The following is a 17,151-nucleotide window of genomic DNA, read 5'->3' as shown; positions in this document are numbered from 1 at the left end:
AGCAGTGCAGCCAACATGAATTAAATAAATTAACAGCAAGTATCCTGTGGACTGGTGTGTACTACCATGACGACCAGTTGCTACAGCAGCTTGGCAACAGGCGTCATCAAAAACAACTCACAATGTCACCTGGCAGCTTCATGCATAGCACTTGCGGCAGAACCTGCCTCTCAAGGATTGGCCTTCCCAGCCATCAGCAAAGGTGCACCAAGAGAAGACACCCCACCTAAATGGATTGTTTGCTGCGTGAACATCTTTCGTAGATGGAAGGATGCTAGCCAACTAAGGCAATACAACTGTTTGGAAAGCATGTGCTAAAACCACAATGTGATTGGGCTGTCTGGTGAGTGGAATTGACCAAGTAGTAACTTTCAGTGCAACAGATGCAGTTTTATTGATATACTCATCACATTAAGAACATTTAGAAATAGTAATCCCACAGAACAGTGACAAAAGATCTCTTATTTTACAGAGTGTACAACCTTTACAGCCACATAAAACACAAGTTTTTTTAAAATCTAAGAGGCATTGCTAAATTAACATTCTGAATTTTGGAAGTAGAACATTTTGAATTCTCGAGCAACTGATTCTCATCTGGTGCAAAACAAAAATTGACAACATTTGAAGAAACACAAAAACTACCACAACACAATGAATAAAGTTAAAAATTCACAAAGTGAACAACCATTTAATGTGTGAGCAGTAACCAGCTAAAAAACTATATCCATCATACCACTTCCTATACATTATATGCATAACAATGTCAAAACAAGATCTGTATCCATTAAATAGCCTGAACCAACTTGCTTGATTCATAAAGTACTCCCATGTTATATAACTTGCAGATCAAAAGTATTTGCAAAGGGATGCATAGAATCACTACACATGCCCTACAATAAAAAGCAGTTCAACTTTCAGCAGTATGGCACTAATCCACACTGGTTGCATAGAGCTATACTTGCTTTGGTATTAAAATGCAAGTCTGTAACAAGCTGCAGCAACTGTAAGGAGTGAATCAAAAGTAGTTCCATCGCATCCATTGAACCAGTCTTTTCATGAAGCTTTTTTGAAAGCAGTCTGTACCTGCTAGGCTATTTGTCACAAATCACTATTTATTGGGGTTTATTTTTGATTAAAAAAAGTTAAAAATAGATGTTTTTATCATCTGTTTCTTGAATCAGATATTTACCAGGATTAACAATAAAATGGAAACAATTTTAAAGGGTCTAATTGCGGGTTTTATAGCATAGCTGTAGAATACAATATTTTGCAATTGCGTGTGAATTAAACTCGAGTTACCTGAAATTGTTAAGAACAGAGAACGCGCTGAATGGCTTCACAATTATGGCAACCCCAGAACACTGCTAATCAGATTGTGTAAAGAAACAAAAACATTTGTACAATTGACTCCTCTTCCCAACTCTCATACCTTTTAAAAACTTATAATACAAAGAATGAAAGGTAGGTTGAGAAACAACACTCAAGTTGAGACCAGGAGAAACAGTTCACGAGCTGTGCCAATTAACTGACAGTTATTAAATTTTTTGTAAAACATTTTCCTGTCTGTACGTCACATTATAGCCTCTTTATGATGCCGCATTATATGCTGGTTCTTTTCTGATGGCCGACGGAAGCCTTTCTTGCAAAACTCGCATCGGTGAGGGTAGTCCTTTGTGTGAATAGATATTACATGACGCTTGAAGCCTGAAGCATCAGTAGTGCTATACTCACAATATTCACACTGATAAACTTTCTTTCCGCTATGTGTCTTCATGTGCTTCTTAAGCTCACTTTGCTGTCGAAACTCTCTCTTGCATCTTTTGCATTTAAAAGGAAGGTCCTTGGTGTGGACTGAAAGAATATGGCGGCTAAGTATAAAAGGATCTGCAATTTTGAAATCACAGTGCCTGCACTGATGAAGCTTTTTACCCTTGTGAGTTGACATATGTTTCTTCAACTCTGATGGACGATGAAATCCTTTATCACACACCTCACATTTGTGTGGGAATTCCTTGGTGTGTACAGATATTATATGCCGTTTAAGGTCACTAGAGTTGGAGCTTCTGTGGTCACAATGTGGGCACTGATGGGTCCTATGTGCCTGAAATAAAGTGGCATGCTTTTGCAGATCTTTGTCATCCAAAAATGTTTGAGGACAGTGGTCACATTTGTATGGCAGCTCATTGCTGTGCTTGGTTTTCACATGGGTCTTCAGGTTAGAAGCATCAGCAGACCTGTATTCACAGTACTGGCAGTGGTATGGTTTTTCCCCTGTGTGAGTTCGCATGTGTTTCTTGAGTTCTGATGGATGACGGAATCCCTTCCCACATTCCACACAGATGTGCGGGAAATTCTTGCTGTGTACTGCCAACAGATGGCGATTAAGAAGACCCTGTTCAGCTGTTTCATAATCACAAAATTTACATTTATGCATTTTAGTTTCTTTTTCTCTACTGACCAGTTTGTGAGTGGCCAGTGCTCCTGCCTGAGTGAATCGTTTGCCATACTCATTATACTCGTAAGTTTTCTCTCCTTTGTTGATGAGCTTGTGACTCTCTAGATGATTATGAAAACTTGCTTTTTTATTTGTTGTATAGTCACAGTCTGTGCACTGATACTTCTTCTTAGTGCTCTGCTCAGGATGGTTCTTCATGTGCCTTTTCAAGAAACCCCTGGATTTAAACTTCTTCCCACAGATGTGACACGGATATACTGTTATAGGCTGTCCATCGGGACCTATGATAACAGCTTTAAAATAAGAAAAAAATGATGAATAAGCTTTCTTAATCTTCATATGTTCTATATTACTAAGAATGCAACTTTTTTTATTTTTAGTTTGAAAAACAAAAGATTAGCTGAAACAACAGCTAGGATTCTAGGGCCTCTAAAATTGAACTTGAAATAAACTGTTCTGAAAATGAAACCAATTTTAAATAGGCTGGCTGATGGTCTCCCTGACCCACACATCTTGTGATCACCTCTCTTTTCACTGCATTGAAGAGGAAGCACACCTTCCCACACCCCAAAAAACTGAAAAGTGCCAAATGAGTTATCAGTGGATCTCAGAGAAAGGCTTAGTGCCTGCTGAGGCTGTCAAGAAAGGTCTTATGGAAATATGTTTGTAGTACAAAAGAAAATGCAAGGAATGCCAATGAATATTTTTCTCAGCTGGAAAAGTCAAATTAACAGTCTTCATGGGGGGCATGCCTTCTGGATAATGTCAGAAGTGTCACGCATTATGGATACTGGATACCTAAAGTCGAAAGACAACCATCCTCTTAAATTTTCCTCTGAGAGAAGCATTTGTACTTAGTGTCATTCCTGAGGTGTAAGCAGGATATTCGACACAAAGATGGATATAAATTCATTGCCTCACAGAGAGGAGATGTAACAAATAATAATCTTTAAAATCAAACTTACAGACTGGTACTTTGTATTCTATTTCTTCCTGTCTACAAAATACATTCCTCTTTAATCTTTTAATATTTTACAGTTTGCTCAATTCCATTTCTTCCACTTCATTTCTTACAGACCCAGTCTAAGTTAGGTGTTATAACTGAGTCACATTGTTCTGCACTACCATATGCACATTAGCAATTCTCACATACCTCTTTAATAAACATCAGTGTTAAGCCCGATGAGTAAATATTGGTTCTTGATATTGTATAGTCTGCTTTGAAACAGATTCATTCTTAGTGAAATTTGAAGAAAATAATTGCATTCTCTCAAACATTTACTTCTAATGCTACCAAATATCATTGATTCTCACTGAGTAGCTGTACTTACCTGTATGCCACTGTCTGCCTTCACCCCTCCTCTTCTTCCTGGCTTTTTGCTTTAGCGCTCTGGTAGTGCTTGTGCTATCACTTATTTGCAGGAACTGACTTGAAGTGCCATTCTTATTTTCTATCTTTGCCTCAAAATTGTTACCTTGAGGAAAATAATACAACTTTTAAAGAACATAACTTACATGACTAATGTCAACTAAGATTTCATAATTTTGTGGTGCATAATTTTGTTAGCAGCAAAGAGTCTTTTTCTTTCTGAAAGTGGTGACATTTGCCTCCAAACAGAAAATTTGAGGAATTCATTTGGCATACTTCAAGAAGCTTGTGAACTGAGCCAAGAAATGACTGGGGAACAACAAAGATGAAGCTAACCAGATCCAAACTGTGGCACAACTGTAGTTACAAATCTGGCATTGTCAGGAATAAAGTAGTAATCTATAATTTAAAAAAAAAATTCTTTCATGCGATGTGGGCATCACTGGCAAAGCCAGCATTTAGTGCCCATCCCTAATTGCCCTTGAGAAGGTGGGGGTGAGCTGCCTTCTTGAACCGCTGCAGTCCTTGAAGTATAGGTACATCTACAGTGCTGTTCGGAAGGGAGTTCCAGGATTTTGACCCAGTGACAGTGAAGAAACAATGATATAGTTCCAAGCCAGGATGGTGTGTGGCTTGGAGGAAAACTTGCAGGTGGTGGTGTTCCCATGCATCTACTGCCCTTGTCCTTCTAGGTGGTAGAGGTCGCAGGTTTGGAAGATGCTGTCCAAGGATACTTGGTGAGTTGCTACGATGCATCTTATTGATGGTACAAACTGCTGCCACTGTGCTTCAGTGGTGGAGGGAGTGAATGTTGAAGATGGGGTGTCAATCAAGCGGGCTGCTTTGAAGGTGTCAAGCTTCTCGAGTGATGTTGGAGCTGCACACATCCAGGCAAGTAGACAGTATTCCATCACACTCCTGACTTGTGCCTTGCAGATGGTGGACAGGCTTTGGGGTGTCAAGAGATGAGTTACCCGCCACAGAATTCCCAGCCTCTGACCTGCTCTTGTCGCCACAGTACTTTTGTGGCTGATCCAGTTCTTTCTTTGTGCTAACCAGTGGAGAGTTTTCTCCTGATTATCACTGACTCCTGTTTTGCTCGGTCTCCTTGATGCCAAACTCTGTCAAATGCTGCCTTGATGTCAAGGGCAGTCACTCTCACCTCACCTCTTGAATTCAGTTCTTTTGTCCACGTTTGGACCAAGGCTTTAATGAGGTCAGAAGCTGAGTAGCCCTGGTGGAACCCAAACTGAGCATCAGTGAGCAGGTTAATTTTTTTTAGAACATTACAGCGCAGTACAGGCCCTTCGGCCCTCGATGTTGCGCCGACCTGTGAAACCATTTGACCTACACTATTCCATTTTCATCCATATGTCTATCCAATGACCACTTAAATGCCCTTAAAGTTGGCGAGTCTACTACTGTTGCAGGCAGGGCGTTCCACGCCCCTACTACTCTGAGTAAAGAAACTACCTCTAACATCTGTCCTATATCTATCACCCCTCAACTTAAAGCTATATCCCCTCGTGTTTGCCATCACCATCCGAGGAAAAAGACCCTCACTATCCACCCTATCTAACCCTCTGATTATCTTATATGTCTCTATTAAGTCACCTCTTCTCCTCCTTCTCTCTAACGAAAACAACCTCAAGTCCCTCAGCCTTTCCTCGTAAGACCTTCCCTCCATACCAGGCAACATCCTAGTAAATCTCCTCTGCACCCTTTCCAAAGCTTCCACATCCTTCCTATAATGCGGTGACCAGAACTGCACGCAATACTCCAGGTGCAGCCGCACCAGAGTTCTGTACAGCTGCAGCATGACCTCGTGGCTCCGAAACTCGATCCCCCTACTAATAAAAGCTAACTCACCATATGCCTTCTTAACAGCCCTATTAACCTGGGTGGCAACTTTCAGGGATTTATGTACCTGGACACCAAGATCTCTCTGCTCATCTACACTACCAAGAATCTTCCCATTAGCCCAGTACTCTGCATTCCTGTTACTCCTTCCAAAGTGAATCACCTCACACTTTTCCGCATTAAACTCCATTTGCCATCTCTCAGCCCAGCTCTGCAGCCTATCTATGTCCCTCTGTACCCTACAACATCCTTCGGCACTATCCACAACTCCACCGACCTTCGTGTCATCCGCAAATTTACTAACCCACCCTTCTACACCCTCATCCAGGTCATTTATAAAAATGACAAACAGCAGTGGCCCCAAAACAGATCCTTGCGGTACACCACTAGTAACTAAACTCCAGGATGAACATTTGCCATCAACCACCACCCTCTGTCTTCTTTCAGCTAGCCAATTTCTGATCCAAAGCTCTAAATCACCTTCAATCCCATACTTCCGTATTTTCTGCAATAGCCTACCGTGGGGATCCTTATCAAACGCCTTACTGAAATCCATATACACCACATCCACGGCTTTACCCTCATCCACCTGTTTGGTCACCTTCTCGAAAAACTCAATAAGGTTTGTGAGGCACGACCGACCCTTCACAAAACCGTGCTGACTAACGCTAATGAACTTATTTTTTTCAAGATGATTATAAATCCTGTCTCTTATAACCTTTTCCAACATTTTACCCACAACCGAAGTAAGGCTCACAGGTCTATAATTACCAGGGCCGTCTCTACTCCCCTTCTTGAACAAGGGGACAACATTTGCTATCCTCCAGTCTTCCGGCACTATTCCTGTCGACAATGACGACATAAAGATCAAGGACAAAGGCTCTGCAATCTCCTCCCTGGCTTCCCAGAGAATCCTCGGATAAATCCCATCTGGCCCAGGGGACTTATCTATTTTCACACTTTCCAAAATTGCTAACACCTCCTCCTTGTGTACCTCAATCCCATCTAGCCTAGTAGTCTGAATCTCAGTATTCTCCTCGACAACATTTTCTTTCTCTACTGTAAATACTGACGAAAAATATTCATTTTACGCTTCCCCTATCTCCTCTGATTCCACACACAACTTCCCACTACTATCCTTGATTGGCCCCAATCTAACTCTAGTCATTCTTTTATTCCTGATATACCTATAGAAAGCCTTAGGGTTTTCCTTGATCCTATCCGCCAATGACTTCTCGTGTCCTCTCCTTGCTCTTCTTAGCTCTCCCTTTAGATCCTTCCTGTAACTCTCAAGTGCCCTAACTGAGCCTTCACGTCTCATCCTAACATAAGCCTTCTTCTTCCTCTTGACAAGCGCTTCAACTTCTTTAGTAAACCACGGCTCCCTCGCTCGACAATTTCCTCCCTGCCTGACAGGTACATACTTATCAAGGACACGCAGTAGCTGCTCCTTGAATAAGCTCCACATTTCGATTGTGCCCATCCCCTGCAGTTTCCTTCCCCATCCTACGCATCCTAAATCTTGCCTAATCGCATCATAATTTCCTTTCCCCCAGCTATAATTCTTGCCCTGCGGTATATACCTGTCCCTGCCCATCGCTAAGGTAAACCTAACAGAATTGTGATCACTATTACCAAAGTGCTCACCTACATCTAAATCTAACACCTGGCCGGGTTCATTACCCAGTACCAAATCCAATGTGGCATCGCCCCTGGTTGGCCTGTCTACATACTGTGTCAGAAAACCCTCCTGCACACACTGGACAAAAACTGACCCATCTAAAGTACTCGAACTATAGTATTTCCAGTCAATATTTGGAAAGTTAAAGTTCCCCATAACAACTACCCTGTTACTCTCGCTCCTGTTGAGAATCATCTTCACTATCCTTTCCTCTACATCTCTGGAACTATTCGGAGGTCTATAGAAAACTCCCAACAGGGTGACCTCTCCTCTCCTGTTTCTAATGCTGAGTAAGAAACGCTTGATAGGACTGTCGATGACATCTTCCATCACTTTGCTGATGATCGAGAGTAGACTGATGGGGCAGTAATAGGCTGGATTGGATTTGTCCTGCTTTTTGTGTACAGGACATACCTGGGCAATTTTCCACATTGTCGGCTAGATGCCAGTGTTGTAGCTGTACTGGAACAGCTTGGCTAGGGGCGCGGCAAGTGCTGGAGCACAAGTTTTCAGTACAATTATTGGAGTGTTGTCAGGGTCTATAGCCTTTGTAGTATCCAGTGCCTTCAACCGTTTCTTGATATCATGTGGAGTGAATCAAATTGGCTGAGACTGGCATCTGTGATGCTGGGGACCTCAGGAGGAGGCTGAGATAGATCATCCACTTGGCACTTCTGGCTGAAGATGGATGCAAATGCTTTAGCCTTGTCTTTTGCAATGATGTGCTGGGCTCCCCATCATGACAATGGGGATATCTGTGCAGCCTCCTCCTCCTGTTAGTTGTTTAATTGTCCACTACCATTCACAACTGGATGTGGCAGGACTGCAAAGCTTAGATCTGATCCATTGGTTGTGGGATCACTTAGCTCTGTATTGTATGCTGCTTCCGCTGTTTGGCATGCAAGTAGTCCTGTGTTGTAGCTTCACCAGGTTGACACCGCATTTTGAGGTATGCCTGGTGCTACTCCTAGCATGCCCTCCTGCATCTTCAATGAACCAGGGTTGATCCCCCGTCTTGATGGTAATGGTAGAGTGGGGGATATGCTGATCCATGAGGCTGCAGATTGTGGTTGAATACAATTCTGCTACTGCACTGCCTCATGGATGGCCAGTTTTGAATTGCTAGATCTGCCCGAAACCTATTTCATTTAGCACGGTGGTAGTGCCACACAACACAATGGAGGGTATTGTCATGCAGGCCCCCACCTGCCAAGAATGAGGCACATTAATTTCGCCACAAGGACATTAAATTTCAAATTGTTGTTGGGAAGAGGAGAAGACCTATTACAAGGGGTTGCAGGCTCCTGGCTGGAAGGACATTTTTGCATATTAGCAGTGTTGGAACAAAGGAGCTATCCCCTGCTGCCATACAATACACAGAACCGACCTAGTTAAACCAGTTGTTCATGTGACCACCCTGCTGGCCAACTTGGGGAGGTTTAAATTGTATAGACAGTTATTGAACTAGCAGAAAGTTCCATGCTCCTGGATTGTAAAGACCTCCTCTCCTCTTGTCTGCTCCCTTCTCTTTCTCACAGAACTTAAACCCACTGAAGACACATGAACCCCAAGAGAGAAAAGTCTCCTACAGTGAACAAGGTTTAAGAAAACTGGGCCCCAACGAGAAGCAATGTCCACCTACAAACAAGGTCTCTACAGCGAACTCGAAGAACCATAACAAACTCTTCAGATATTGTCTCATACCTGTCCACTTCATCTTTTCATCTGCTCTTTTCTGTGCCTATCTGCATGTGTGTATCACGTATGCATGCTAGCGTCAGCGCGGCGTTCATCCATAGGCGTTAACCGAATTAGAGTTTTTAGTTTAAGTTTAATAAATTTCACTTTCCTTCTTTAAACTTAAGAAAGCCTGTTTGTGCTCATTTCTTTGTCTGAGAATTGGAAAGGGACAGGACATACCTAGGGGATGGTGTTGGTGACATCTGGGCCACTGGATGTAAGTTATGATTCCGTGAATATGACTATGTCAGGCTGTTGCTTTACTAGTCTGTGGGATAGCTCTCCCAATTTTGGCACAAGCCCCCAGATGTTAGTTAGCAGGAATTTACAGGATCAAGAGGGCTGGGTGTGCCTCGGTTGATGCTGGGTGGTCCTTCTGGTTTCAGTTCTCGTAGACTTTTTTCTGGCAGTTTGGTACAACTGAGTGGTTTGCTCAGCAATTTTGAGAGCATTTAAGAGTCAACCACATTGCTGTGGGTCTGGTGGCACATGTAGGCCAGACTAGGTAAGGATGGCAGATTTCCTTCCCTAAAGGACATTAGTGAACCAGATGGATTTTTACGACAATCGACAATGATTTCATGGTCCCCATTACTAACATTAGCCTTTTTTAATTCCAGATTTATTAATTAAATTTAAATTCCATCAGATGCCATGGTGGGATTTGAACCCATGTCCCTGGAGCATTAGCCTAGCCCTCCGGATTGCTAGTCCAATGATATTACCAGTACGCTAGTACCTCCCTAAATTTACTGCAAAACTTCACAAATATTCCATGTTGTCCTCATGAGTTTCAAAGGAAATTTGTGCATGAAATTTTTAAATCTGTTTTCAGCCTAACTGAAAAAAATGTTAATAAATGTACAGAGTATAAAAATAATTTCTTCAAACGCAACTCCTTATGCAACACAATATTCATTTCTCCAATGTTTCATTGGGTTTGTGGGGGTGGGGGGGGGGGGGGTGGAGGTTAAAAAAAAGTTACTCATGAGGCTATTTTTCCCCTAACTTGTTTCTAAGTTTTCCAATATACCACAATGACATTTCTATTTTCCACACCAGTCATCCTTGTGCCTCTCGAAATGAGACTTGCCAAATTAGGGGCAGTTTTGTCCTTGGGGCGTACATTCACAAGGAACTGAAATAAGATTGCCTAAACTTATTTCAAATCTTACTTATACAGGCAGCAGACACAGGAAACCCTCATCCATTAATCCAGGTCTTGCAAGGACCAAGACAGCTAATCCACTACAGTACCAGGAGTCCCAATTTTTATTTGTGCAAATCGGTTTGAAATATGGAACTGGGATACAGTGTTACAAACAGCAGTAGTCCTCTAGTAGCTCACATACATAGTCATTCCTCATATGTGGGTGGGTGCATATGTGTGGTGGATAAGGAGGGGTTGAAGTAAAGAAACATCAAAGCCCACCCTGAACCCACCTTCTATGGCCAAGCGTATGATCTACACTACACCCACCTTAGATTTCCATAGCTCTGTTCTGTACGGTTCAATGTCAGAGCGCAATGAACCATGGAGCTGGGGGAGGGGATGGGAGAACAGCTTAAAGCTCTCAAAGTAATGAAAGAATTTTGTTTAAAAAAATTATAAATCAAATAATCATTTCCATTAAAAGATCTTAAACCAATGAATTAAAAAACCTCAAATTTTCTCCCACTCCCATTTCTACTACAATATATTAGCTTAGCTTAGAGATACAGCACTGAAACAGGCCCTTCGGCCCACCGAGTCTGTGCCGACCATTAACCACCCATTTATACTAATCCTACACTAATCCCATATTCCTACCACATCCTCACCTGTCCCTATATTCCCCTACCACCTACCTATACTAGGGGCAATTTATAATGGCCAATTTACCTATCAACCTGCAAGTCTTTGGCATGTGGGAGGAAACCGGATCACCCGGAGGAAACCCACGCAGACACAGGGAGAACTTGCAAACTCCACACAGGCAGTACCCAGAATTGAACCCGGGTCGCTGGAACTGTGAGGCTGCGGTGCTAACCACTGCGCCACTGTGTCGCCCCAGATGGAGGGAGTTAGCTGGAGAAATCCAGAGAGTAGGGTTAAGGACATCGAAGGTTCGGCTATCAATGGTGGTGCAAAGGGAGGAGGAACATTCTTCCAAGGCCTGTCAGAAGGGGTGGGTGCACTCAAGCCTCGGAGGTTACAAAGATAGAGTTGCAGATAAGGTAAGCACGAGGATTAAATTTAATACGATGGTTGACAGGGATCCTGTGTAGGTCTGCAAGGATGGCGATGACAGATTTGTGGGAGTTAGTTCAGAACAGGATATAGGTGGCTGTTTTTGCCATTAATTGGAGTTTGTGACAAATGCCAGGTGAGATAGGTAAACATTGGAATAATCATGCTCAGGTGACAAAAGCATGGATAAAGCTATCAGCAGTGCATAAGCTGCAATGGAGGTGGGTAGAAATAGGCAACTTTGTTGATAGATAGAAGTGGGATTTAAAACTTAGTGTTGAACTGGATGTTAAGTTTTCACAAGGTCTGGTTTAGTCAGATAATTTTAACTGCTCCAGCTGAAGTTGGCTAGCTCAGGCATGCTATCAAACCTGGGGCCTTCCTGGACTACAAAGCCTAGACTTTTACCTCTGAACCATCAGGATTGCTGTTAATTTCTAACCATGAATTATACTGAATATACAGCATGGAAAAAGGCCATTCGGTCATAATTTTAAAGATGTCTATTACGTCCCCCCTCAGCCTTCTCTTTCCAACAGTAAAGAAACCAAGCCTGATCATCGTTTCTTGATAGGTATAACTCGCATTTCTGGTATCGCCCTTGTATATCTTTTTTTTTTGCACCCTCTCCAGTCTCTCTATATCCTTTATGTAATGTGGTCACCATAACAGTACACAGTACTCTATGTGCGGTCTAACTAAGGTTCAATAGAGGTTTAGTGTAACTTCTCAAGTCTATCGCTCTAGAAATAAACTTCAGTGCTTGCTTTGCTTTTTTTTTTTAACTGCCTTATTGCTACTTCTAGTGATTTTTGTACTTATCCTCCCATTTCCCTTTGTTTCTCTACCCCATTTAGATTCTTATTTTTCAAATAATATGCAACCTCCTTATTTTTGTTACCAAATGTATGGGGGGGGGGGGGGTTGGGGAAGGGCCATCCACATCTTTCTTATTTTTTAATAAAAATTTAACACTGCTGCACTTTTAAAAATTAAAAGTAATTCTAAGAGCTTAAAGCCCTTTAAAAATGGCACCGCGCTTGTGCGGTGGCACCGGATGCCGCTGCTGGCCGCTCCGCCCTCACTACTTAAATAAGCCCCCCGCGCAGCCCTTCAATGTCGGAAGGCTACCGAATTGAAAGCGCGCGGTCGAGGAAGGCAGCACACGACTAAAATTCAGCCCTATGTGTTGAAATTAATTTTCCAATTATATGCCAAATGTGCAATTTTATTTATGTCAACTTACGTTGCCGCCCTCAACATTGATTATCCGCTGTTATATTCCAGAAAGCTTGTTGGTGAAAGATTATGCTGGAGCCAATCTTTACTCAGTCTTGCATTTAGTTTACAAAGTAAAAAGATTACAAATATGCAGCTCCACACTCAAACCTTCACCCAGTTTCACTAATTATCCCCTTATATATACTCAAGTAAGATCCTAATTAACACCCTCCACCTGGATACAATTAAACACAATTAACATCCACCCCTTCCCCAAAATTTTGCGTCAATGCAAATTTAGAAATAGTATTTTTCATTCCAAAGTCTAAATCGTGAAAATAAATTGTGAACAACAGTAGTCCCAGCACTAATCCTTGTGGACCCTACTTTCCACCTGCAGCCACTCTGAATAGCTACCCTTTAAACCTACTTTCTGCTTTCTGTCTTGCAGGCAGTTAGTTTCCATTCTGTTACTTGTCCCCTGACTTCACATGTTCTGACCTTATTCATTAGTTTATTATGTGGTACCTTATCAAAGGCCTTTTGAAAACCTAGATAAATTACATCTACTCATTACCTTTGCCTATTCTCTGTTACTTCTTCAAAGAATTCAATAAGGTTGATCAAGCAACCCTTTCCCTTTTGAAATCCATGCTGGCTATTCATTATTATATCTTGGTCTCTAGATGTTTTTATATTTTCCCCTTTTGTAGGGATTCCATTATTTTTCTTACTCCTGAAGTTAAGCTGACTGATCTATAGTTCCTTGGACATGCTCTGTTTCCCTTAAGCATAGGTACAATCCTAGCTATCCACCAGTCCTCTGGCACTACATCATTCTCTAGCGGATTATTAAATGTGTGGAATAGTCTCTCTACTATCTAAGAACAAAAGAATAAGCGCGGGTGGCTCGAGTCTGCTCTGCCATTCAATACGATCCTTGATTCCCTGAGATCTCAAAGATCTGTCTAGCTCAGCCTTAAATATATTCTAAGATGGAACATCCACAACCCTCTGGGGTAGAGAATTCCAAAGACTCTCAATCCTTTGAGTGAAGAAATTTCTCATCACAGTTCTAAATGATCGGCCCCCCTATCCTGAGACTGTGCCTATGTTCCAGATACTTCAGCCAGGGGAAACAAGTCAGTGTCTACCCTGTCAAGCCCCTTCAGATTCTTTTTCTTTCATTGAGATCACCTCTCATTCTTCTAAACTCCACAGAGTATAGACCAAATTTACTCAGCCTCTCATCAGACAGCAACCCTCTCATCCCAGGAACTAATCTAATGAACTGTCACTGTAGTGCCTGAAATACAAGTATATCCTTCTTTAGATATGCAGACCAAAACTGTGCACAGTACTCCAGGAGATGTGGCCTCACCAAAGCCCCAAACAATTGTAGCAAGACTTCCTTATTCTTGTACTCCAATCCCCTTACAATAAAGGCTAACATGCCATTTGCCTTCCTAATTGCTTGCTGTACCTGCATGCTAACTTTGTGTAAAAGCAAAATACTGCAGATGCTGGAAATTCCCATGGCACCTTCCCCTGCAGGAGGTGTAATACCTGCCCATTTACCTCCTCGCTATCCAAGGCCCCAAATGCTCCTTTCAGGTGAAGTAGCTATTTACTTGCACTTCTTTCAATTTAGTATACTGTATTTGCTGCTGACAGTGCGGTCTCCTCTATATTGGGGAGACCAAACACAGATTGGGTGACCTCCGCTCAGTCCGTAAGCATTACCCTGAGCTTCCGGTTGCAGGCCATTTCAACACCTCACCCTGCACCCCCCCACCCCCGCCCCCTGCTCTCATGCTCACATCTCTGTCCTGGAATTGCTGCAGTGTTCCAGCAAACATCAATGCAAGCTCGAGGAATAGCACCTCATTTATCGATTAGGCACGCTTCAGCCTGCCAGACTGAACACTAAGTTCAATAATTTCTGAGCATGATGGGCCCTTTTTATAGAACATAGAACATTACAGCGCAGTACAGGCCCTTCAGCCCTCGATATTGCGCCGACCTGTGAAACCATCTGACCTACACTATTCCATTTTCATCCATATGTCTATCCAATGACCACTTAAATGCCCTTAAAGTTGGCGAGTCTACTACTGTTGCAGGCAGGGCGTTCCACGCCCCTACTACTCTCTGTGTAAAGAAACTACCTCTGACATCTGTCCTATATCTATCACCCCTCAACTTAAAGCTATGTCCCCTCGTGTTTGCCATCACCATCCGAGGAAAAAGGCTGTCACTATCCACCCTGTCCAACCCTCTGATTATCTTATACGTCTCTATTAAGTCACCTCTTCTCCTCCTTCTCTCTAACGAAAACAACCTCAAGTCCCTCAGCCTTTCCTCGTAAGACCTTCCCTCCATACCAGGCAACATCCTAGTAAATCTCCTCTGCACCCTTTCCAAAGCTTCCACATCCTTCCTATAATGCGGTGACCAGAACTGCACGCAATACTCCAGGTGCAGCCGCACCAGAGTTCTGTACAGCTGCAGCATGACCTCGTGGCTCCTAAACTCGATCCCCCTACTAATAAAAGCTAACACACCATATGCCTTCTTAACAGCTCTATTAACCTGGGTGGCAACTTTCAGGGATTTATGTACCTGGACACCAAGATCTCTCTGCTCATCTACACTACCAAGAATCTTCCCATTAGCCCAGTATTCTGCAATCCTGTTATGTTTAGTTATTTTTTCTTTTTCATTTTTTATTTGGTTATTTTATTTTATTTTAGTTTTTTTAGTTTGTTCAGTTTGTTTCTACTGTGCCTACCCAATGATTTTGTTTTTTTTAATGTTTGTGCTCAGAGTGCTTTGTGCTTTACAGTCAAATCACACCCTCTCTGTACTAACGCTTTGTCTTTCAGCACACCATTAACATACCGTTTGCCTTTGTTCTATGACCTTCTGGTCAGTTATTCTCTATGACTTTGTCCTATCAACATCTCTTTTGTTATCTCTTGCCCCACCCCTGCTTTACTTGCTTAAAACCTTTTACATTTCTAATATTTGTCAGTTCTGATGAAGGGTCACTGACCTGAAACGTTAACTCTGCTTCTCTCTCCACAGATGCTGCCAGACCTGAGTATTTCCAGCATTTCTTATTTTTATTGCTAACTTTGTGTTCCTTGTATAACTACACACAAGTCTCTCTGAACATTAACATTTAGAAGTTACTCACCTTTTAAAAAATATTCTGCTAAAATTATTGTTTCTCTAGACTCTTTTAAAATGCAAGGGTGCACATCAAGCAAACAGCTTGATCTTAATTTTGAAGAAAATGTTAAATGTAAATCACAAATCCTGCCAGTTTCTTACCATATGCAGCAGCCCATGCAACAGGTACAAAGGCTTTACTGATGCCAGAATCCTCAACCTGAGTTTCATGGACCGTTGTTGCCTCCTCATCTCCAACAATGACCTCCATGTAAACTTCATCAGCAATATCGGCACAGTCTGAATAACGTATAAATAGTAGTTTAGTCAAAAGTGATTTAAGATTTTCTAGTTTTCTGAAAGTTAATTGAAGAATCAGCAAATCTACAGAATTAGATGAAAATATTATGTATTACTCTCAAAATTCAGTACAATTAGCACAATTGTAAATTTAAAATAGGTAGTTCAATTCGTCAATGGAAAGCATGTTGGTGCAGTTGGAGACATTCTTCTGGCAGAGTTTTTATAAATGCAGTCAGGCTATGTATGGATAGTTCGATATTTAATCTGAGTACTTGACACTATTGCAGGAGTTTAAAGTAACATGTTAAAGTATGCTGTTCACATCAATCTCCCAACCCTCAGTTTAATATTTGAGAATTAAGTGTTGCAAACACCTTTTTCCGAGAGATAATGTAACTAAGGAAAAAAAGACTTGCATTTATATAGTGCCTTTCATGACCACTAGATGGATGTACCAAAGCGCTTTACAGCCAATAGGGTACTTTTGAAGTGTAGTCACTGTAATGTGGGAAATGCTGCAGTCAAGTTGCGCATTGCAAACTCCCACAAACAGCAATGCGATAATGACCAGATAATCTGTTTTTGTGATGTTGATTAAAGGATAAATTGGCCAGGACACCAGGGATAATTCCCCTGCGCTTTTCTGAAATAGTATTATGGGATCCTTTACACCCACCCGAGCAGGCAGATGGGGCTTGATTTAAGGTCTCATCTGAAGGACGGCACCTCAGTACTACACTGGGCTGTCAGCCTTGATTTTTGTGCTCATGCCCTGCAGTGGGACTTGAACCTGGAACCTTAATTCAAAAGTGAGAGTGCTACCATCTGAGCCACGGCTGACATACAATTACATCAATTAAGTTTACTAACATTACCAAAAACTTCCTCTGAAAAGTATAGGTTATTACGACTCAGTCATTGATGTATTATATCTTAAACTCACTCCTGTTTTGTCGTTCTCACAAATTCATTGTGCTCGCATAACCCAATACTTCAACTGGTACAAGTATTCTGTGATGCAACAGTCTCTTTTTTTGAAAATAAAAATCAGGATCCATACATGAAAAATAGTGCGAGAATAAAGACTATAAGACACAAAACCATAAAAAACAAAAATA

General features: G+C 41.8%; 1 protein-coding gene across 4 annotated transcripts in view; it reads right to left on the bottom strand.

The window, feature by feature from the left end:
* Nucleotides 1-379: 379 nt before the first annotated feature.
* Nucleotides 380-17,151, bottom strand: part of znf711 (zinc finger protein 711) — a 73,511-nt gene continuing 56,739 nt past the window's right edge. For all 4 annotated transcript variants that reach the window (XM_068047683.1, XM_068047682.1, XM_068047681.1 and 1 more), the window contains 3 exons: nucleotides 15,893-16,030; nucleotides 3,787-3,930; nucleotides 380-2,748 (listed from right to left, as the gene is read on the bottom strand). In XM_068047683.1, coding sequence (XP_067903784.1) covers nucleotides 1,571-2,748; nucleotides 3,787-3,930; nucleotides 15,893-16,030 — 1,460 coding nt within the window. In that variant the 3' untranslated portion in view covers nucleotides 380-1,570. The remainder of the gene's footprint in view (nucleotides 2,749-3,786; nucleotides 3,931-15,892; nucleotides 16,031-17,151) is intronic.

The sequence above is a fragment of the Heterodontus francisci genome, chromosome 15 (genome assembly GCF_036365525.1).
Source record: "Heterodontus francisci isolate sHetFra1 chromosome 15, sHetFra1.hap1, whole genome shotgun sequence".
NCBI classification, from domain to species: domain Eukaryota; kingdom Metazoa; phylum Chordata; class Chondrichthyes; order Heterodontiformes; family Heterodontidae; genus Heterodontus; species Heterodontus francisci.
The sequence above is the reverse complement of the archived record's forward strand: the minus strand, read 5'-3'. Positions and strand labels throughout refer to the sequence as shown.